Source organism: Pseudophryne corroboree (assembly GCF_028390025.1).
Source record: "Pseudophryne corroboree isolate aPseCor3 chromosome 10 unlocalized genomic scaffold, aPseCor3.hap2 SUPER_10_unloc_2, whole genome shotgun sequence".
Lineage (NCBI taxonomy): Eukaryota > Metazoa > Chordata > Amphibia > Anura > Myobatrachidae > Pseudophryne > Pseudophryne corroboree.
In genome coordinates, this window is record NW_026967473.1 from 382,274 (window position 1) to 408,071 (window position 25,798).

Here is a 25,798-nt window from a genome sequence, read left to right on the forward strand (position 1 = left end):
CTATGGGGACAGTAGCTGAGGGGGGCACACCTTCCCTGTCACAGCTGCTATGGGGACAAGAGCTGAGGGAGGCACATCTTCCCTGTCACAGCTGCTATGGGGACAGTAGCTGAGGGGGGCACATCTTCCCTGTCACAGCTGCTATGGGGACAGGAGCTGAGGGGGGCACATCTTCCCTGTCACAGCTGCTATGGGGACAAGAGCTGAGGGGGCACATCTTCCCTGTCACAGCTGCTATGGGGACAAGAGCTGAGGGGGCACATCTTCCCTGTCACAGCTGCTATGGGGACAAGAGCTGAGGGGGCACATCTTCCCTGTCACAGCTGCTATGGGGACAAGAGCTGAGGGGGGCACATCTTCCCTGTCACAGCTGCTATGGGGACAAGAGCTGAGGGGGGCACACCTTCCCTGTCACAGCTGCTATGGGGACAAGAGCTGAGGGGGGCACATCTTCCCTGTCACAGCTGCTATGGGGACAAGAGCTGAGGGGGGCACATCTTCCCTGTCACAGCTGCTATGGGGACAGGAGCTGAGGGGGGCACATCTTCCCTGTCACAGCTGCTATGGGGACAGGAGCTGAGGGGGGCACATCTTCCCTGTCACAGCTGCTATGGGGACAAGAGCTGAGGGGGCACATCTTCCCTGTCACAGCTGCTATGGGGACAGTAGCTAAGGGGGGCACATCTTCCCTGTCACAGCTGCTATGGGGACAGGAGCTGAGGGGGGCACATCTTCCCTGTCACAGCTGCTATGGGGACAGGAGCTGAGGGGGGCACATCTTCCCTGTCACAGCTGCTATGGGGACAAGAGCTGAGGGGGGCACATCTTCCCTGTCACAGCTGCTATGGGGACAGGAGCTGAGAGGGGCACATCTTCCCTGTCACAGCTGCTATGGGGACAGTAGCTGAGGGGGGCACATCTTCCCTGTCACAGCTGCTATGGGGACAAGAGCTGAGGGGGGCACATCTTCCCTGTCACAGCTGCTATGGGGACAGTAGCTGAGGGGGGCACATCTTCTCTGTCACAGCTGCTATAGGGACAGGAGCTGAGGGGGGCACATCTTCCCTGTCACAGCTGCTATGGGGACAAGAGCTGAGGGGGGCACATCTTCCCTGTCACAGCTGCTATGGGGACAAGAGCTGAGGGGGGCACATCTTCCCTGTCACAGCTGCTATGGGGACAAGAGCTGAGGGGGGCACATCTTCCCTGTCACAGCTGCTATGGGGACAGGAGCTGAGGGGGGCACATCTTCCCTGTCACAGCTGCTATGGGGACAGGAGCTGAGGGGGGCACATCTTCCCTGTCACAGCTGCTATGGGGACAAGAGCTGAGAGGGGCACATCTTCCCTGTCACAGCTGCTATGGGGACAAGAGCTGAGGGGGGCACATCTTCCCTGTCACAGCTGCTATGGGGACAGGAGCTGAGGGGGCACATCTTCCCTGTCACAGCTGCTATGGGGACAAGAGCTGAGGGGGGCACATCTTCCCTGTCACAGCTGCTATGGGGACAAGAGCTGAGGGGGGCACATCTTCCCTGTCACAGCTGCTATGGGGACAAGAGCTGAGGGGGCACATCTTCCCTGTCACAGCTGCTATGGGGACAGGAGCTGAGGGGGCACATCTTCCCTGTCACAGCTGCTATGGGGACAGGAGCTGAGGGGGCACATCTTCCCTGTCACAGCTGCTATGGGGACAAGAGCTGAGAGGGGCACATCTTCCCTGTCACAGCTGCTATGGGGACAAGAGCTGAGGGGGGCACATCTTCCCTGTCACAGCTGCTATGGGGACAAGAGCTGAGGGGGCACATCTTCCCTGTCACAGCTGCTATGGGGACAAGAGCTGAGGGGGGCACATCTTCCCTGTCACAGCTGCTATGGGGACAAGAGCTGAGGGGGGCACACCTTCCCTGTCACAGCTGCTATGGGGACAAGAGCTGAGGGGGGCACATCTTCCCTGTCACAGCTGCTATGGGGACAAGAGCTGAGGGGGGCACACCTTCCCTGTCACAGCTGCTATGGGACCCAGAGCAGATTTTGGTTACATAAAATGTTTAACATTGGGTGGTACGTAGGGGCCTACAGTATATATAGTTATGCCCCTGGACCTGCTCATTGTAATGTGGTATAAAATGAAGTGGAGGGCATTATAATGTAACATAATATGAACTAGGAATACTGTGTGGCATAATGTGTATTGGCAGCCCTACAATGTGACATCATGTAAACTACGGAACTATGATGGATAATAAAATAAACTAGGGTGCTATTATGGGGTATAAAATGAACAACTGCTGCGGAGAGGTGTCTCTCTAGATTCAATAGGATAGGAGGCCCTACAATACGTTGCTATGGGGCCCACAAAGTTCTGGCTACGCTCCTGGTTGGATACATGGAAATTATATTAGGGAGATGCTAGCCTTTCCAAGGAGTAACTTCCCATGCATGGAAATAGAGCCATCATGTATGAGGTACTCTAGGAGATACTTCCCAGGCATGGAAATAGAGCCATCATGTGTGAGGGACTCTAGCCTTTCTCAGGAGTAACTTCCCAGGCATGGAAATAGAGCCATCATGTATGAGGTACTCTAGGAGATACTTCCCAGGCATGGAATAGAGCCATCATGTATGAGGTACTCTAGGAGATACTTCCCAGGCATGGAAATAGAGCTATCATGTGTGAGGGACTCTAGCCTTTCCATGAGTAACTTCCCAGGCATGGAATAGAGCCATCATGTGCAGGGGACTCTAGGAGTAACTTCCCAGGCATGGAAATAGAGCCATCATGTGTGGGGGATTCTAGCCTTTCCCAGGAGTAACTTCCCAGGCATGGAATAGAGCCATTGTGTGCGGGGGACTCTAGCCTTTCCCTGGAGTAAATTCCCAGGCATGGAAATAGAGCCATCATGTGCGGGGGACTCTAGGAGTAACTTCCCAGGCATGGAAATAGAGCCATCATGTGTGGGGGATTCTAGCCTTTCCCAGGAGTAACTTCCCAGGCATGGAATAGAGCCATTGTGTGCGGGGGACTCTAGCCTTTCCCTGGAGTAACTTCCCAGGCATGGAAATAGAGCCATCATGTGTGGGGGATTCTAGCCTTTCCCAGGAGTAACTTCCCAGGCATGGAATAGTGCCATCATGTGTGGGGGATTCTAGCCTTTCCCTGGAGTAATTTCCCAGGCATGGAAATAGAGCCATCATGTATGAGGTACTCTAGGAGATACTTCCCAGGCATGGTAACAGAGCCATCTCTAGGAGATACTTCCCAGGCATGGAAATAGAGCCATCATGTGTGGGGAACTCTAGCCTTTCCCAGGAGTAACTTCCCAGGCATGGAAATAGAGCCATCATGTGTGGGGGATTCTAGCCTTTCCCAGGAGTAACTTCCCAGGCATGGAATAGAGCCATCATGTGTGGGGGACTCTAGCCTTTCCCTGGAGTAACTTCCCAGGCATGGAAATAGAGCCATCATGTGTGGGGGATTCTAGCCTTTCCCAGGAGTAACTTCCCAGGCATGGAATAGAGCCATCATGTGCAGGGGACTCTAGGAGTAACTTCCAGGCATGGAATAGAGCCATCATGTGCAGGGGACTCTAGGAGTAACTTCCCAGGCATGGAATAGAGCCATCATGTGCGGGGGACTCTAGCCTTTCCCAGGAGTAACTTCCCAGGCATGGAAATAGAGCCATCATGTGCAGGGGACTCTAGGAGTAACTTCCCAGGCATGGAATAGAGCCATCATGTGCGGGGGACTCTAGGAGTAACTTCCCAGGCATGGAATAGAGCCATCATGTGCGGGGACTCTAGGAGTAACTTCCCAGGGATGGAATAGAGCCATCATGTGCGATGGACTCTAGCCTTTCCCTGGAGTAACTTCCCAGGCATGGAATAGAGCCATCATGTGCGGGGGACTCTAGGAGTAACTTCCCAGGCATGGAATAGAGCCATCATGTGCGGGGGACTCTAGCCTTTCCCTGAAGTAACTTCCCACTCATTAGATCATGGAGCGATAGCACTAAACCAGGAGCGTCTTACCTCTGAGCTGGGGCTTTTTAGCCAGAGTAGCTTGGCCAAGTCATCCCCAGCAGTGTTATTCACAGCGTGCTCAAACACCTCCACCTTTTGCATGAGGGTGAGATGATCATAATCTGGAGCCATCTGCAACCAAGAGGAATGATTATACCTTTGTATTTAGGGAAAGTAAGGTGCGAGCTGTGTCTCTTCTGGTTACCCTCAGCATGATGCGATGCTCAATGTTCAGCAGGATCTTCTTCTTCTCGCGATAGTCTCGGATTAGGGCATGTAGTGTGTCACAATGCGGCACCCAGCCTATCAGCCCCGAGTTAGTGGATAGAGGTATTACTGCGTATCTCTGGATGCTGCCATTACAAAAAAATATAAAGGTGTTACCTGTATTCACCTGTACAATGCAAAGCTAGTGCAGGTACTGAGGGCGTTACCTGAGGTTCTTCCGCAGAGACGCCGGGTCATTCGCTAAGAGAGTGTTTACTAGTCCAAAAAGCTGCATCACTCTCTCGTCCTGCCGCAGGTCCTCGTGTCCCTTCAGCAGGAACATGAACTCGTGCCCATTGCTCCCTGCAAGAGATTCCGGTATCTGAGTGCACTGGTTACACACAACTTTACATGACCTCAAAAGCCAGAGGAGAAGAAATCACACACCCATTAGTGTTAGCTTCCGAGGCCTCTGCTTGGAGGTGATGACCTGAAGTGAAGGAGCAATGGACTGGATACGGATTATTGACTGATTGGGATCATATGTCCCTGGCACAGCCAATTCCAAATCTCTGCACATGAGAAGTTTGGGCGAGACGTACTGAAGTTCAAGGGAAGTAAGCTGAAACAGAATCAGGGATAAAAGTCAGAGTGCAGTTTATACAAGAACAGGAAAAGGAGCAGCAGTCCCCCGGATCACCTGAGGCAGCTGCTTGGAGATGCGCCTGAAGACATGGTAATACAGATCCCAGGCCTGCGTCAGGTCCTTCACATTGCCAGATTTCATGTACTTCCTGCACCAGTCCTGGGCTTCCATCAGATCCCTGCCATAAGCCTTCAGGGCAGGAAGATGACAGCAAACAGAGCGGGAGGAAGGGGAAACAGGGAGGAGTGAAATCAGACAAGTTAGGGCACAATTAATCCAAGAGAACACGAGTTTCCATCATGTCACATTAGACAGGTGACATCTGAGGAGTGAGGAGAAACTTACCTGGTTAAAAGAAGTTTCCTTTAGTGTTTGAGGCCCCCTCTCCATCATGGCATGAAGAGGATCCAGCACAGCAAACATGCCTTTTACGTTCCTCTCCCCAAAGTATAGACGTGATGCCTCCTCCAGACCCTCGTGCCACATCTCATGCCACAGAATGGCCACACGGATCAGCTCCTCGCTCACCTAGTGCCACAGGACGGTGGAGACATTAAGCATGTGGTCCCTCTAGCAACTACTGGTCCCAGCAGCCGCACGACAGCAGGATCTCTGTGGTTACCCAGCTGCCTGCTATGTTTCAGCATTACTGGTCTCTTGTCCCTATCCGGAAGACGCCAATCTATAATTTCCATACTACAATAATATAGGAGTGACGTGACAACATTGTTTCTGCACTAGTAACATGGGACAAGTCCAGACGGAAACTGCAATAGTTTCATCTCCAGAGTACTTCTCCCACATAGCTTGCTGGACACAATGTGAATAATACTGTACGCACTCAGTAAGATATCATGGGACACGTACCATCACAGCTTGCTGGACACAATGTGAATAATACTGTACGCACTCAGTAAGATATCATGGGGACACGTACCATCATAGCTTGCTGGACACAATGTGAATAATACTGTACGCACTCAGTAAGATATCATGGGGACACGTACCATCATAGCTTGCTGGACACAATGTGAATAATACTGTACGCACTCAGTAAGATATCATGGGGACACGTACCATCATAGCTTGCTGGACACAATGTGAATAATACTGCACGCACTCAGTAAGATATCATGGGGACACGTACCATCATAGCTTGCTGGACACAATGTGAATAATACTGTACGCACTCAATAAGATATCATGGGGACACGTACCATCACAGCTTGCTGGACACAACGTGAATAATACTGTACGCACTCAGTAAGATATCATGGGGACACGTACCATCATAGCTTGCTGGACACAATGTACGCACTCAGTAAGATATCATGGGGACACGTACCATCACAGCTTGCTGGACACAATGTGAATAATACTGCACGCACTCAGTAAGATATCATAGGGGCACGTACCATCATAGCTTGCTGGACACAATGTGAATAATACTGTACGCACTCAGGAAGATATCATGGGGGCACGTACCATCATAGCTTGCTGGACACAATGTGAATAATACTGTACGCACTCAGTAAGATATCATGGGGGCACGTACCCTCATAGCTTGCTGGACACAATGTGAATAATACTGTACGCACTCAGTAAGATATCATGGGGGCACGTACCATCATAGCTTGCTGGACACAATGTGAATAATACTGTACGCACTCAGTAAGATATCATGGGGACACGTACCATCATAGCTTGCTGGACACAATGTGAATAATACTGTACGCACTCAGTAAGATATCATAGGGGCACGTACCATCATAGCTTGCTGGACACAATGTGAATAATACTGTACGCACTCAGTAAGATATCATGGGGACACGTACCATCACAGCTTGCTGGACACAATGTGAATAATACTGTACGCACTCAGTAAGATATCATGGGGACACGTACCATCATAGCTTGCTGGACACAATGTACGCACTCAGTAAGATATCATGGGGACACGTACCATCACAGCTTGCTGGACACAATGTGAATAATACTGTACGCACTCAGTAAGATATCATGGGGACACGTACCATCATAGCTTGCTGGACACAATGTGAATAATACTGTACGCACTCAGTAAGATATCATAGGGGCACGTACCATCATAGCTTGCTGGACACAATGTGAATAATACTGTACGCACTCAGTAAGATATCATGGGGACACGTACCATCATAGCTTGCTGGACACAATGTGAATAATACTGTACGCACTCAGTAAGATATCATAGGGGCACGTACCATCATAGCTTGCTGGACACAATGTGAATAATACTGTACGCACTCAGGAAGATATCATGGGGGCACGTACCATCATAGCTTGCTGGACACAATGTGAATAATACTGTACGCACTCAGTAAGATATCATGGGGGCACGTACCCTCATAGCTTGCTGGACACAATGTGAATAATACTGTACGCACTCAGGAAGATATCATGGGGGCACGTACCATCATAGCTTGCTGGACACAATGTGAATAATACTGTACGCACTCAGTAAGATATCATGGGGACACGTACCATCATAGCTTGCTGGACACAATGTGAATAATACTGTACGCACTCAGTAAGATATCATAGGGGCACGTACCATCATAGCTTGCTGGACACAATGTGAATAATACTGCACGCACTCAGTAAGATATCATGGGGACACGTACCATCACAGCTTGCTGGACACAATGTGAATTATACTGTACGCACTCAGTAAGATATCATGGGGACACGTACCATCACAGCTTGCTGGACACAATGTGAATAATACTGCACGCACTCAGTAAGATATCATGGGGACACGTACCATCACAGCTTGCTGGACACAATGTGAATTATACTGTACGCACTCAGTAAGATATCATGGGGACACGTACCATCACAGCTTGCTGGCCACAATGTGAATAATACTGCACGCACTCAGTAAGATATCATAGGGGCACGTACCATCATAGCTTGCTGGACACAATGCACGCACTCAGTAAGATATCATGGGGACACGTACCATCACAGCTTGCTGGACACAATGTGAATAATACTGTACGCACTCAGTAAGATATCATGGGGACACGTACCATCACAGCTTGCTGGACACAATGTGAATAATACTGTACGCACTCAGTAAGATATCATAGGGGCACGTACCATCATAGCTTGCTGGACACAATGTGAATAATACTGTACGCACTCAGTAAGATATCACGGGGGCACGTACCATCATAGCTTGCTGGACACAATGTGAATAATACTGCACGCACTCAGTAAGATATCATGGGGACACATACCATCATAGCTTGCTGGACACAATGTGAATTATACTGTACGCACTCAGTAAGATATCATAAGGGCACGTACCATCATAGCTTGCTGGACACAATGTACGCACTCCGTAAGATATCACGGGGGCACGTACCATCACAGCTTGCTGGACACAATGTGAATAATACTGCACGCACTCAGTAAGATATCATAGGGGCACGTACCATCATAGCTTGCTGGACACAATGTACGCACTCAGTAAGTTATCATAGGGGCACGTACCATCATAGCTTGCTGGACACAATGTACGCACTCAGTAAGATATCACGGGGGCACGTACCATCATAGCTTGCTGGACACAATGTGAATAATACTGCACGCACTCAGTAAGATATCATGGGGACACATACCATCATAGCTTGCTGGACACAATGTGAATTATACTGTACGCACTCAGTAAGATATCATAGGGGCACGTACCATCATAGCTTGCTGGACACAATGTACGCACTCAGTAAGATATCACGGGGGCACGTACCATCACAGCTTGCTGGACACAATGTGAATAATACTGCACGCACTCAGTAAGATATCATAGGGGCACGTACCATCATAGCTTGCTGGACACAATGTACGCACTCAGTAAGATATCATGGGGACACGTACCATCATAGCTTGCTGGACACAATGTGAATAATACTGTACGCACTCAGTAGATATCATGGGGGCACGTACCATCACAGCTTGCTGGACACAATGGGGGTCATTCCGAGTTGTTCGCTCGGTAAAAATCTTCGCATCGCAGCGATTTTCCGCTTAATGCGCAATGTCCGCACTGCGACTGCGCCAAGTAAATTTGCTATGCACTTAGGAATTTTACTCACGGCATTTTCATTGTTCTGGCGATCGTAATGTGATTGACAGGAAATGGGTGTTACTGGGCGGAAACAGGCAGTTTTATGGGCGTGTGGGAAAAAACGCTACCGTTTCCGGAAAAAACGCAGGAGTGGCCGGAGAAACGGGGGAGTGTCTGGGCGAACGCTGGGTGTATTTGTGACGTCAAACCAGGAACGACAAGCACTGAACTGATCGCAGAAGCCGAGTAAGTCTGGAGCTACTCAGAAACTGCTACGAGGTGTGTAATCGCAATATTGCGAATACATCGTTCGCAATTTTAAGATGCTAAGATTCACTCCCAGTAGGCGGCGGCTTAGCATGAGCAAATCTGCTAAAATCCGCTTGCGAGCGAACAACTCGGAATGACCCCCAATGTGAATTATACTGCACGCACTCAGTAAGATATCATAGGGGCACGTACCATCACAGCTTGCTGGACACAATGTGAATAATACTGTATGCACTCAGTAAGATATCATGGGGGCACGTACCATCATAGCTTGCTGGACACAATGTGAATAATACTGCACGCACTCAGTAAGATATCATAGGGGCACGTACCATCACAGCTTGCTGGACACAATGTGAATAATACTGTACGCACTCAGTAAGATATCATGGGGACACGTACCATCACAGCTTGCTGGACACAATGTGAATAATACTGTACGCACTCAGTAAGATATCATGGGGACACGTACCATCATAGCTTGCTGGACACAATGTGAATAATACTGCACGCACTCAGTAAGATATCATGGGGACACGTACCATCACAGCTTGCTGGACACAATGTGAATAATACTGCACGCACTCAGTAAGATATCATAGGGGCACGTACCCTCATAGCTTGCTGGACACAATGTCAATAATACTGTACGCACTCAGTAAGATATCATAGGGGCACGTACCATCATAGCTTGCTGGACACACTGTGAATAATACTGTACGCACTCAGTAAGATATCATGGGGACACGTACCATCACAGCTTGCTGGACACAATGTGAATAATACTGCACGCACTCAGTAAGATATCATGGAGACACGTACCATCATAGCTTGCTGGACACAATGTGAATAATACTGCACGCACTCAGTAAGATATCATGGGGACACGTACCATCATAGCTTGCTGGACACAATGTGAATAATACTGCATGCACTCAGTAAGATATCATGGGGACACGTACCATCAAAGCTTGCTGGACACAATGTGAATAATACTGCACGCACTCAGTAAGATATCATAGGGGCACGTACCATCATAGCTTGCTGGACACACTGTGAATAATACTGTACGCACTCAGTAAGATATCATGGGGGCACGTACCATCATAGCTTGCTGGACACACTGTGAATAATACTGCACGCACTCAGTAAGATATCATGGGGACACGTACCATCACAGCTTGCTGGACACAATGTGAATAATACTGTACGCACTCAGTAAGATATCATGGGGACACGTACCATCATAGCTTGCTGGACACAATGTGAATAATACTGTACGCACTCAGTAAGATATCATGGGGACACGTACCATCACAGCTTGCTGGACACGATGTGAATAATACTGTACGCACTCAGTAAGATATCATGGGGACACGTACCATCATAGCTTGCTGGACACAATGTGAATAATACTGCACGCACTCAGTAAGATATCATGGGGACACGTACCATCATAGCTTGCTGGACACAATGGCCCTCATTCCGAGTTGTTCGCTCGCAAGGCGAATGTAGCAGAGTTACACACGCTAAGCCGCCGCCTACTGGGAGTGAATCTTAGCTTCTTAAAATTGCGACCGACGTACGCGCAATATTGCGATTACAAACGAGTTAGCAGTTTCAGAGTAGCTCCAGACTTACTCTGCCTGTGCGATCATTTCAGTGCTTGTCGTTCCTGGTTGACGTCACAAACACACCCAGCGTTCGCCCAGGCACTCCCACCGTTTCCCCGGCCACTCCTGCGTTTTTTCCGGAAACGGTAGCGTTTTCAGCCACACGCCCCTGAAACGCCGTGTATCCGCCCAGTAACACCCATTTCCTGTCAATCACATTACGATCGCCGGAGCGAAGAAAAAGCCGTGAGTAAAAATACTTTCTTCATAGTAAAGTTACTTGGCGCAGTCGCAGTGCGAACATTGCGCATGCGTACTAAGCGGATTTTCACTGCGATGCGATGAAAAATACCGAGCGAACAACTCGGAATGAGGGCCAATGTGAATAATACTGCACGCACTCAGTAAGATATCATGGGGACACGTACCATCAAAGCTTGCTGGACACAATGTGAATAATACTGCACGCACTCAGTAAGATATCATAGGGGCACGTACCATCATAGCTTGCTGGACACACTGTGAATAATACTGTACGCACTCAGTAAGATATCATGGGGACACGTACCATCATAGCTTGCTGGACACAATGTGAATAATACTGTACGCACTCAGTAAGATATCATGGGGACACGTACCATCACAGCTTGCTGGACACGATGTGAATAATACTGTACGCACTCAGTAAGATATCATGGGGACACGTACCATCACAGCTTGCTGGACACAATGTGAATAATACTGTACGCACTCAGTAAGATATCATAGGGGCACGTACCATCACAGCTTGCTGGACACAATGTGAATAATACTGTACGCACTCAGTAAGATATCATGGGGGCACGTACCATCACAGCTTGCTGGACACAATGTGAATAATACTGTACGCACTCAGTAAGATATCATGGGGGCACGTACCATCACAGCTTGCTGGACACAATGTGAATAATACTGTACGCACTCAGTAAGATATCATGGGGGCACGTACCATCACAGCTTGCTGGACACAATGTGAATAATACTGTACGCACTCAGTAAGATATCATGGGGGCACGTACCATCACAGCTTGCTGGACACAATGTGAATAATACTGTACGCACTCAGTAAGATATCATAGGGGCACGTACCATCACAGCTTGCTGGACACAATGTGAATAATACTGTACGCACTCAGTAAGATATCATGGGGGCACGTACCATCACAGCTTGCTGGACACAATGTGAATAATACTGTACGCACTCAGTAAGATATCATAGGGGCACGTACCATCATAGCTTGCTGGACACAATGTGAATAATACTGTACGCACTCAGTAAGATATCATAGGGGCACGTACCATCATAGCTTGCTGGACACAATGTGAATAATACTGTACGCACTCAGTAAGATATCATGGGGACACGTACCATCATAGCTTGCTGGACACAATGTGAATAATACTGCACGCACTCAGTAAGATATCATGGGGACACGTACCATCATAGCTTGCTGGACACAATGTGAATAATACTGTACGCACTCAATAAGATATCATGGGGACACGTACCATCACAGCTTGCTGGACACAACGTGAATAATACTGTACGCACTCAGTAAGATATCATGGGGACACGTACCATCATAGCTTGCTGGACACAATGTACGCACTCAGTAAGATATCATGGGGACACGTACCATCACAGCTTGCTGGACACAATGTGAATAATACTGCACGCACTCAGTAAGATATCATAGGGGCACGTACCATCATAGCTTGCTGGACACAATGTGAATAATACTGTACGCACTCAGGAAGATATCATGGGGGCACGTACCATCATAGCTTGCTGGACACAATGTGAATAATACTGTACGCACTCAGTAAGATATCATGGGGGCACGTACCCTCATAGCTTGCTGGACACAATGTGAATAATACTGTACGCACTCAGTAAGATATCATGGGGGCACGTACCATCATAGCTTGCTGGACACAATGTGAATAATACTGTACGCACTCAGTAAGATATCATGGGGACACGTACCATCATAGCTTGCTGGACACAATGTGAATAATACTGTACGCACTCAGTAAGATATCATAGGGGCACGTACCATCATAGCTTGCTGGACACAATGTGAATAATACTGTACGCACTCAGTAAGATATCATGGGGACACGTACCATCACAGCTTGCTGGACACAATGTGAATAATACTGTACGCACTCAGTAAGATATCATGGGGACACGTACCATCATAGCTTGCTGGACACAATGTACGCACTCAGTAAGATATCATGGGGACACGTACCATCACAGCTTGCTGGACACAATGTGAATAATACTGTACGCACTCAGTAAGATATCATGGGGACACGTACCATCATAGCTTGCTGGACACAATGTGAATAATACTGTACGCACTCAGTAAGATATCATAGGGGCACGTACCATCATAGCTTGCTGGACACAATGTGAATAATACTGTACGCACTCAGGAAGATATCATGGGGGCACGTACCATCATAGCTTGCTGGACACAATGTGAATAATACTGTACGCACTCAGTAAGATATCATGGGGGCACGTACCCTCATAGCTTGCTGGACACAATGTGAATAATACTGTACGCACTCAGGAAGATATCATGGGGGCACGTACCATCATAGCTTGCTGGACACAATGTGAATAATACTGTACGCACTCAGTAAGATATCATGGGGACACGTACCATCATAGCTTGCTGGACACAATGTGAATAATACTGTACGCACTCAGTAAGATATCATAGGGGCACGTACCATCATAGCTTGCTGGACACAATGTGAATAATACTGCACGCACTCAGTAAGATATCATGGGGACACGTACCATCACAGCTTGCTGGACACAATGTGAATTATACTGTACGCACTCAGTAAGATATCATGGGGACACGTACCATCACAGCTTGCTGGACACAATGTGAATAATACTGCACGCACTCAGTAAGATATCATGGGGACACGTACCATCACAGCTTGCTGGACACAATGTGAATTATACTGTACGCACTCAGTAAGATATCATGGGGACACGTACCATCACAGCTTGCTGGCCACAATGTGAATAATACTGCACGCACTCAGTAAGATATCATAGGGGCACGTACCATCATAGCTTGCTGGACACAATGCACGCACTCAGTAAGATATCATGGGGACACGTACCATCACAGCTTGCTGGACACAATGTGAATTATACTGTACGCACTCAGTAAGATATCATGGGGACACGTACCATCACAGCTTGCTGGACACAATGTGAATAATACTGTACGCACTCAGTAAGATATCATAGGGGCACGTACCATCATAGCTTGCTGGACACAATGTGAATAATACTGTACGCACTCAGTAAGATATCATGGGGGCACGTACCATCATAGCTTGCTGGACACAATGTGAATAATACTGCACGCACTCAGTAAGATATCATGGGGACACATACCATCATAGCTTGCTGGACACAATGTGAATTATACTGTACGCACTCAGTAAGATATCATAAGGGCACGTACCATCATAGCTTGCTGGACACAATGTACGCACTCCGTAAGATATCACGGGGGCACGTACCATCACAGCTTGCTGGACACAATGTGAATAATACTGCACGCACTCAGTAAGATATCATAGGGGCACGTACCATCATAGCTTGCTGGACACAATGTACGCACTCAGTAAGATATCATAGGGGCACGTACCATCATAGCTTGCTGGACACAATGTACGCACTCAGTAAGATATCACGGGGGCACGTACCATCATAGCTTGCTGGACACAATGTGAATAATACTGCACGCACTCAGTAAGATATCATGGGGACACATACCATCATAGCTTGCTGGACACAATGTGAATTATACTGTACGCACTCAGTAAGATATCATAGGGGCACGTACCATCATAGCTTGCTGGACACAATGTACGCACTCAGTAAGATATCACGGGGGCACGTACCATCACAGCTTGCTGGACACAATGTGAATAATACTGCACGCACTCAGTAAGATATCATAGGGGCACGTACCATCATAGCTTGCTGGACACAATGTACGCACTCAGTAAGATATCATGGGGACACGTACCATCATAGCTTGCTGGACACAATGTGAATAATACTGTACGCACTCAGTAGATATCATGGGGGCACGTACCATCACAGCTTGCTGGACACAATGGGGGTCATTCCGAGTTGTTCGCTCGGTAAAAATCTTCGCATCGCAGCGATTTTCCGCTTAATGCGCAATGTCCGCACTGCGACTGCGCCAAGTAAATTTGCTATGCACTTAGGAATTTTACTCACGGCATTTTCATTGTTCTGGCGATCGTAATGTGATTGACAGGAAATGGGTGTTACTGGGCGGAAACAGGCCGTTTTATGGGCGTGTGGGAAAAAACGCTACCGTTTCCGGAAAAAACGCAGGAGTGGCCGGAGAAACGGGGGAGTGTCTGGGCGAACGCTGGGTGTATTTGTGACGTCAAACCAGGAACGACAAGCACTGAACTGATCGCAGAAGCCGAGTAAGTCTGGAGCTACTCAGAAACTGCTACGAGGTGTGTAATCGCAATATTGCGAATACATCGTTCGCAATTTTAAGATGCTAAGATTCACTCCCAGTAGGCGGCGGCTTAGCATGAGCAAATCTGCTAAAATCCGCTTGCGAGCGAACAACTCGGAATGACCCCCAATGTGAATTATACTGCACGCACTCAGTAAGATATCATAGGGGCACGTACCATCACAGCTTGCTGGACACAATGTGAATAATACTGTATGCACTCAGTAAGATATCATGGGGGCACGTACCATCATAGCTTGCTGGACACAATGTGAATAATACTGCACGCACTCAGTAAGATATCATAGGGGCACGTACCATCACAGCTTGCTGGACACAATGTGAATAATACTGTACGCACTCAGTAAGATATCATGGGGACACGTACCATCACAGCTTGCTGGACACAATGTGAATAATACTGTACGCACTCAGTAAGATATCATGGGGACACGTACCATCATAGCTTGCTGGACACAATGTGAATAATACTGCACGCACTCAGTAAGATATCATGGGGACACGTACCATCACAGCTTGCTGGACACAATGTGAATAATACTGCACGCACTCAGTAAGATATCATAGGGGCACGTACCCTCATAGCTTGCTGGACACAATGTCAATAATACTGTACGCACTCAGTAAGATATCATAGGGGCACGTACCATCATAGCTTGCTGGACACACTGTGAATAATACTGTACGCACTCAGTAAGATATCATGGGGACACGTACCATCACAGCTTGCTGGACACAATGTGAATAATACTGCACGCACTCAGTAAGATATCATGGAGACACGTACCATCATAGCTTGCTGGACACAATGTGAATAATACTGCACGCACTCAGTAAGATATCATGGGGACACGTACCATCATAGCTTGCTGGACACAATGTGAATAATACTGCACGCACTCAGTAAGATATCATGGGGACACGTACCATCAAAGCTTGCTGGACACAATGTGAATAATACTGCACGCACTCAGTAAGATATCATAGGGGCACGTACCATCATAGCTTGCTGGACACACTGTGAATAATACTGTACGCACTCAGTAAGATATCATGGGGGCACGTACCATCATAGCTTGCTGGACACACTGTGAATAATACTGCACGCACTCAGTAAGATATCATGGGGACACGTACCATCATAGCTTGCTGGACACAATGTGAATAATACTGCACGCACTCAGTAAGATATCATGGGGACACGTACCATCACAGCTTGCTGGACACAATGTGAATAATACTGTACGCACTCAGTAAGATATCATGGGGACACGTACCATCATAGCTTGCTGGACACAATGTGAATAATACTGTACGCACTCAGTAAGATATCATGGGGACACGTACCATCACAGCTTGCTGGACACGATGTGAATAATACTGTACGCACTCAGTAAGATATCATGGGGACACGTACCATCATAGCTTGCTGGACACAATGTGAATAATACTGCACGCACTCAGTAAGATATCATGGGGACACGTACCATCATAGCTTGCTGGACACAATGTGAATAATACTGCACGCACTCAGTAAGATATCATGGGGACACGTACCATCAAAGCTTGCTGGACACAATGTGAATAATACTGCACGCACTCAGTAAGATATCATAGGGGCACGTACCATCATAGCTTGCTGGACACACTGTGAATAATACTGTACGCACTCAGTAAGATATCATGGGGACACGTACCATCATAGCTTGCTGGACACAATGTGAATAATACTGCACGCACTCAGTAAGATATCATGGGGACACATACCATCATAGCTTGCTGGACACAATGTGAATTATACTGTACGCACTCAGTAAGATATCATAAGGGCACGTACCATCATAGCTTGCTGGACACAATGTACGCACTCCGTAAGATATCACGGGGGCACGTACCATCACAGCTTGCTGGACACAATGTGAATAATACTGCACGCACTCAGTAAGATATCATAGGGGCACGTACCATCATAGCTTGCTGGACACAATGTACGCACTCAGTAAGTTATCATAGGGGCACGTACCATCATAGCTTGCTGGACACAATGTACGCACTCAGTAAGATATCACGGGGGCACGTACCATCATAGCTTGCTGGACACAATGTGAATAATACTGCACGCACTCAGTAAGATATCATGGGGACACATACCATCATAGCTTGCTGGACACAATGTGAATTATACTGTACGCACTCAGTAAGATATCATAGGGGCACGTACCATCATAGCTTGCTGGACACAATGTACGCACTCAGTAAGATATCACGGGGGCACGTACCATCACAGCTTGCTGGACACAATGTGAATAATACTGCACGCACTCAGTAAGATATCATAGGGGCACGTACCATCATAGCTTGCTGGACACAATGTACGCACTCAGTAAGATATCATGGGGACACGTACCATCATAGCTTGCTGGACACAATGTGAATAATACTGTACGCACTCAGTAGATATCATGGGGGCACGTACCATCACAGCTTGCTGGACACAATGGGGGTCATTCCGAGTTGTTCGCTCGGTAAAAATCTTCGCATCGCAGCGATTTTCCGCTTAATGCGCAATGTCCGCACTGCGACTGCGCCAAGTAAATTTGCTATGCACTTAGGAATTTTACTCACGGCATTTTCATTGTTCTGGCGATCGTAATGTGATTGACAGGAAATGGGTGTTACTGGGCGGAAACAGGCCGTTTTATGGGCGTGTGGGAAAAAACGCTACCGTTTCCGGAAAAAACGCAGGAGTGGCCGGAGAAACGGGGGAGTGTCTGGGCGAACGCTGGGTGTATTTGTGACGTCAAACCAGGAACGACAAGCACTGAACTGATCGCAGAAGCCGAGTAAGTCTGGAGCTACTCAGAAACTGCTACGAGGTGTGTAATCGCAATATTGCGAATACATCGTTCGCAATTTTAAGATGCTAAGATTCACTCCCAGTAGGCGGCGGCTTAGCATGAGCAAATCTGCTAAAATCCGCTTGCGAGCGAACAACTCGGAATGACCCCCAATGTGAATTATACTGCACGCACTCAGTAAGATATCATAGGGGCACGTACCATCACAGCTTGCTGGACACAATGTGAATAATACTGTATGCACTCAGTAAGATATCATGGGGGCACGTACCATCATAGCTTGCTGGACACAATGTGAATAATACTGCACGCACTCAGTAAGATATCATAGGGGCACGTACCATCACAGCTTGCTGGACACAATGTGAATAATACTGTACGCACTCAGTAAGATATCATGGGGACACGTACCATCACAGCTTGCTGGACACAATGTGAATAATACTGTACGCACTCAGTAAGATATCATGGGGACACGTACCATCATAGCTTGCTGGACACAATGTGAATAATACTGCACGCACTCAGTAAGATATCATGGGGACACGTACCATCACAGCTTGCTGGACACAATGTGAATAATACTGCACGCACTCAGTAAGATATCATAGGGGCACGTACCCTCATAGCTTGCTGGACACAATGTCAATAATACTGTACGCACTCAGTAAGATATCATAGGGGCACGTACCATCATAGCTTGCTGGACACACTGTGAATAATACTGTACGCACTCAGTAAGATATCATGGGGACACGTACCATCACAGCTTGCTGGACACAATGTGAATAATACTGCACGCACTCAGTAAGATATCATGGAGACACGTACCATCATAGCTTGCTGGACACAATGTGAAGAATACTGCACGCACTCAGTAAGATATCATGGGGACACGTACCATCATAGCTTGCTGGACACAATGTGAATAATACTGCACGCACTCAGTAAGATATCATGGGGACACGTACCATCAAAGCTTGCTGGACACAATGTGAATAATACTGCACGCACTCAGTAAGATATCATAGGGGCACGTACCATCATAGCTTGCTGGACACACTGTGAATAATACTGTACGCACTCAGTAAGATATCATGGGGGCACGTACCATCATAGCTTGCTGGACACACTGTGAATAATACTGCACGCACTCAGTAAGATATCATGGGGACACGTACCATCACAGCTTGCTGGACACAATGTGAATAATACTGTACGCACTCAGTAAGATATCATGGGGACACGTACCATCATAGCTTGCTGGACACAATGTGAATAATACTGTACGCACTCAGTAAGATATCATGGGGACACGTACCATCATAGCTTGCTGGACACAATGTGAATAATACTGTACGCACTCAGTAAGATATCATGGGGACACGTACCATCACAGCTTGCTGGACACGATGTGAATAATACTGTACGCACTCAGTAAGATATCATGGGGACACGTACCATCATAGCTTGCTGGACACAATGTGAATAATACTGCACGCACTCAGTAAGATATCATGGGGACACGTACCATCATAGCTTGCTGGACACAATGTGAATAATACTGCACGCACTCAGTAAGATATCATGGGGACACGTACCATCAAAGCTTGCTGGACACAATGTGAATAATACTGCACGCACTCAGTAAGATATCATAGGGGCACGTACCATCATAGCTTGCTGGACACACTGTGAATAATACTGTACGCACTCAGTAAGATATCATGGGGACACGTACCATCATAGCTTGCTGGACACAATGTGAATAATACTGTACGCACTCAGTAAGATATCATGGGGACACGTACCATCACAGCTTGCTGGACACGATGTGAATAATACTGTACGCACTCAGTAAGATATCATGGGGACACGTACCATCACAGCTTGCTGGACACAATGTGAATAATACTGTACGCACTCAGTAAGATATCATAGGGGCACGTACCATCACAGCTTGCTGGACACAATGTGAATAATACTGTACGCACTCAGTAAGATATCATGGGGGCACGTACCATCACAGCTTGCTGGACACAATGTGAATAATACTGTACGCACTCAGTAAGATATCATGGGGGCACGTACCATCACAGCTTGCTGGACACAATGTGAATAATACTGTACGCACTCAGTAAGATATCATGGGGGCACGTACCATCACAGCTTGCTGGACACAATGTGAATAATACTGTACGCACTCAGTAAGATATCATGGGGGCACGTACCATCACAGCTTGCTGGACACAATGTGAATAATACTGTACGCACTCAGTAAGATATCATAGGGGCACGTACCATCACAGCTTGCTGGACACAATGTGAATAATACTGTACGCACTCAGTAAGATATCATGGGGGCACGTACCATCACAGCTTGCTGGACACAATGTGAATAATACTGTACGCACTCAGTAAGATATCATAGGGGCACGTACCATCATAGCTTGCTGGACACAATGTGAATAATACTGTACGCACTCAGTAAGATATCATGGGGACACGTACCATCATAGCTTGCTGGACACAATGTGAATAATACTGCACGCACTCAGTAAGATATCATGGGGACACGTACCATCATAGCTTGCTGGACACAATGTGAATAATACTGTACGCACTCAATAAGATATCATGGGGACACGTACCATCACAGCTTGCTGGACACAACGTGAATAATACTGTACGCACTCAGTAAGATATCATGGGGACACGTACCATCATAGCTTGCTGGACACAATGTACGCACTCAGTAAGATATCATGGGGACACGTACCATCACAGCTTGCTGGACACAATGTGAATAATACTGCACGCACTCAGTAAGATATCATAGGGGCACGTACCATCATAGCTTGCTGGACACAATGTGAATAATACTGTACGCACTCAGGAAGATATCATGGGGGCACGTACCATCATAGCTTGCTGGACACAATGTGAATAATACTGTACGCACTCAGTAAGATATCATGGGGGCACGTACCCTCATAGCTTGCTGGACACAATGTGAATAATACTGTACGCACTCAGTAAGATATCATGGGGGCACGTACCATCATAGCTTGCTGGACACAATGTGAATAATACTGTACGCACTCAGTAAGATATCATGGGGACACGTACCATCATAGCTTGCTGGACACAATGTGAATAATACTGTACGCACTCAGTAAGATATCATAGGGGCACGTACCATCATAGCTTGCTGGACACAATGTGAATAATACTGTACGCACTCAGTAAGATATCATGGGGACACGTACCATCACAGCTTGCTGGACACAATGTGAATAATACTGTACGCACTCAGTAAGATATCATGGGGACACGTACCATCATAGCTTGCTGGACACAATGTACGCACTCAGTAAGATATCATGGGGACACGTACCATCACAGCTTGCTGGACACAATGTGAATAATACTGTACGCACTCAGTAAGATATCATGGGGACACGTACCATCATAGCTTGCTGGACACAATGTGAATAATACTGTACGCACTCAGTAAGATATCATAGGGGCACGTACCATCATAGCTTGCTGGACACAATGTGAATAATACTGTACGCACTCAGGAAGATATCATGGGGGCACGTACCATCATAGCTTGCTGGACACAATGTGAATAATACTGTACGCACTCAGTAAGATATCATGGGGGCACGTACCCTCATAGCTTGCTGGACACAATGTGAATAATACTGTACGCACTCAGGAAGATATCATGGGGGCACGTACCATCATAGCTTGCTGGACACAATGTGAATAATACTGTACGCACTCAGTAAGATATCATGGGGACACGTACCATCATAGCTTGCTGGACACAATGTGAATAATACTGTACGCACTCAGTAAGATATCATAGGGGCACGTACCATCATAGCTTGCTGGACACAATGTGAATAATACTGCACGCACTCAGTAAGATATCATGGGGACACGTACCATCACAGCTTGCTGGACACAATGTGAATTATACTGTACGCACTCAGTAAGATATCATGGGGACACGTACCATCACAGCTTGCTGGACACAATGTGAATAATACTGCACGCACTCAGTAAGATATCATGGGGACACGTACCATCACAGCTTGCTGGACACAATGTGAATTATACTGTACGCACTCAGTAAGATATCATGGGGACACGTACCATCACAGCTTGCTGGCCACAATGTGAATAATACTGCACGCACTCAGTAAGATATCATAGGGGCACGTACCATCATAGCTTGCTGGACACAATGCACGCACTCAGTAAGATATCATGGGGACACGTACCATCACAGCTTGCTGGACACAATGTGAATTATACTGTACGCACTCAGTAAGATATCATGGGGACACGTACCATCACAGCTTGCTGGACACAATGTGAATAATACTGTACGCACTCAGTAAGATATCATAGGGGCACGTACCATCATAGCTTGCTGGACACAATGTGAATAATACTGTACGCACTCAGTAAGATATCATGGGGGCACGTACCATCATAGCTTGCTGGACACAATGTGAATAATACTGCACGCACTCAGTAAGATATCATGGGGACACATACCATCATAGCTTGCTGGACACAATGTGAATTATACTGTACGCACTCAGTAAGATATCATAAGGGCACGTACCATCATAGCTTGCTGGACACAATGTACGCACTCCGTAAGATATCACGGGGGCACGTACCATCACAGCTTGCTGGACACAATGTGAATAATACTGCACGCACTCAGTAAGATATCATAGGGGCACGTACCATCATAGCTTGCTGGACACAATGTACGCACTCAGTAAGATATCATAGGGGCACGTACCATCATAGCTTGCTGGACACAATGTACGCACTCAGTAAGATATCACGGGGGCACGTACCATCATAGCTTGCTGGACACAATGTGAATAATACTGCACGCACTCAGTAAGATATCATGGGGACACATACCATCATAGCTTGCTGGACACAATGTGAATTATACTGTACGCACTCAGTAAGATATCATAGGGGCACGTACCATCATAGCTTGCTGGACACAATGTACGCACTCAGTAAGATATCACGGGGGCACGTACCATCACAGCTTGCTGGACACAATGTGAATAATACTGCACGCACTCAGTAAGATATCATAGGGGCACGTACCATCATAGCTTGCTGGACACAATGTACGCACTCAGTAAGATATCATGGGGACACGTACCATCATAGCTTGCTGGACACAATGTGAATAATACTGTACGCACTCAGTAGATATCATGGGGGCACGTACCATCACAGCTTGCTGGACACAATGGGGGTCATTCCGAGTTGTTCGCTCGGTAAAAATCTTCGCATCGCAGCGATTTTCCGCTTAATGCGCAATGTCCGCACTGCGACTGCGCCAAGTAAATTTGCTATGCACTTAGGAATTTTACTCACGGCATTTTCATTGTTCTGGCGATCGTAATGTGATTGACAGGAAATGGGTGTTACTGGGCGGAAACAGGCCGTTTTATGGGCGTGTGGGAAAAAACGCTACCGTTTCCGGAAAAAACGCAGGAGTGGCCGGAGAAACGGGGGAGTGTCTGGGCGAACGCTGGGTGTATTTGTGACGTCAAACCAGGAACGACAAGCACTGAACTGATCGCAGAAGCCGAGTAAGTCTGGAGCTACTCAGAAACTGCTACGAGGTGTGTAATCGCAATATTGCGAATACATCGTTCGCAATTTTAAGATGCTAAGATTCACTCCCAGTAGGCGGCGGCTTAGCATGAGCAAATCTGCTAAAATCCGCTTGCGAGCGAACAACTCGGAATGACCCCCAATGTGAATTATACTGCACGCACTCAGTAAGATATCATAGGGGCACGTACCATCACAGCTTGCTGGACACAATGTGAATAATACTGTATGCACTCAGTAAGATATCATGGGGGCACGTACCATCATAGCTTGCTGGACACAATGTGAATAATACTGCACGCACTCAGTAAGATATCATAGGGGCACGTACCATCACAGCTTGCTGGACACAATGTGAATAATACTGTACGCACTCAGTAAGATATCATGGGGACACGTACCATCACAGCTTGCTGGACACAATGTGAATAATACTGTACGCACTCAGTAAGATATCATGGGGACACGTACCATCATAGCTTGCTGGACACAATGTGAATAATACTGCACGCACTCAGTAAGATAACATGGGGACACGTACCATCATAGCTTGCTGGACACAATGTGAATTATACTGTACGCACTCAGTAAGATATCATGGGGACACGTACCATCACAGCTTGCTGGACACAATGTGAATAATACTGTACGCACTCAGTAAGATATCATGGGGACACGTACCATCATAGCTTGCTGGACACAATGTGAATAATACTGCACGCACTCAGTAAGATATCATGGGGACACGTACCATCACAGCTTGCTGGACACAATGTGAATAATACTGCACGCACTCAGTAAGATATCATAGGGGCACGTACCCTCATAGCTTGCTGGACACAATGTCAATAATACTGTACGCACTCAGTAAGATATCATAGGGGCACGTACCATCATAGCTTGCTGGACACACTGTGAATAATACTGTACGCACTCAGTAAGATATCATGGGGACACGTACCATCACAGCTTGCTGGACACAATGTGAATAATACTGCACGCACTCAGTAAGATATCATGGAGACACGTACCATCATAGCTTGCTGGACACAATGTGAATAATACTGCACGCACTCAGTAAGATATCATGGGGACACGTACCATCATAGCTTGCTGGACACAATGTGAATAATACTGCACGCACTCAGTAAGATATCATGGGGACACGTACCATCAAAGCTTGCTGGACACAATGTGAATAATACTGCACGCACTCAGTAAGATATCATAGGGGCACGTACCATCATAGCTTGCTGGACACACTGTGAATAATACTGTACGCACTCAGTAAGATATCATGGGGGCACGTACCATCATAGCTTGCTGGACACACTGTGAATAATACTGCACGCACTCAGTAAGATATCATGGGGACACGTACCATCATAGCTTGCTGGACACAATGTGAATAATACTGCACGCACTCAGTAAGATATCATGGGGACACGTACCATCACAGCTTGCTGGACACAATGTGAATAATACTGTACGCACTCAGTAAGATATCATGGGGACACGTACCATCATAGCTTGCTGGACACAATGTGAATAATACTGTACGCACTCAGTAAGATATCATGGGGACACGTACCATCACAGCTTGCTGGACACGATGTGAATAATACTGTACGCACTCAGTAAGATATCATGGGGACACGTACCATCATAGCTTGCTGGACACAATGTGAATAATACTGCACGCACTCAGTAAGATATCATGGGGACACGTACCATCATAGCTTGCTGGACACAATGTGAATAATACTGCACGCACTCAGTAAGATATCA

At 47.0% G+C, this 25,798-nt stretch overlaps 1 protein-coding gene across 5 annotated transcripts in view; it reads right to left on the reverse strand.

Moving 5' to 3' along the window:
* The window catches only part of MTOR (mechanistic target of rapamycin kinase), a 634,684-nt gene that overhangs the window by 67,975 nt on the left and 540,911 nt on the right, over positions 1-25,798 (reverse strand). For all 5 annotated transcript variants that reach the window (XM_063948692.1, XM_063948690.1, XM_063948689.1 and 2 more), the window contains exons 46-51: positions 5,221-5,403; positions 4,930-5,064; positions 4,677-4,851; positions 4,457-4,592; positions 4,228-4,375; positions 4,032-4,154 (exon numbers count right to left, since the gene is read on the reverse strand). In XM_063948692.1, coding sequence (XP_063804762.1) covers positions 4,032-4,154; positions 4,228-4,375; positions 4,457-4,592; positions 4,677-4,851; positions 4,930-5,064; positions 5,221-5,403 — 900 coding nt within the window. The remainder of the gene's footprint in view (positions 1-4,031; positions 4,155-4,227; positions 4,376-4,456; positions 4,593-4,676; positions 4,852-4,929; positions 5,065-5,220; positions 5,404-25,798) is intronic.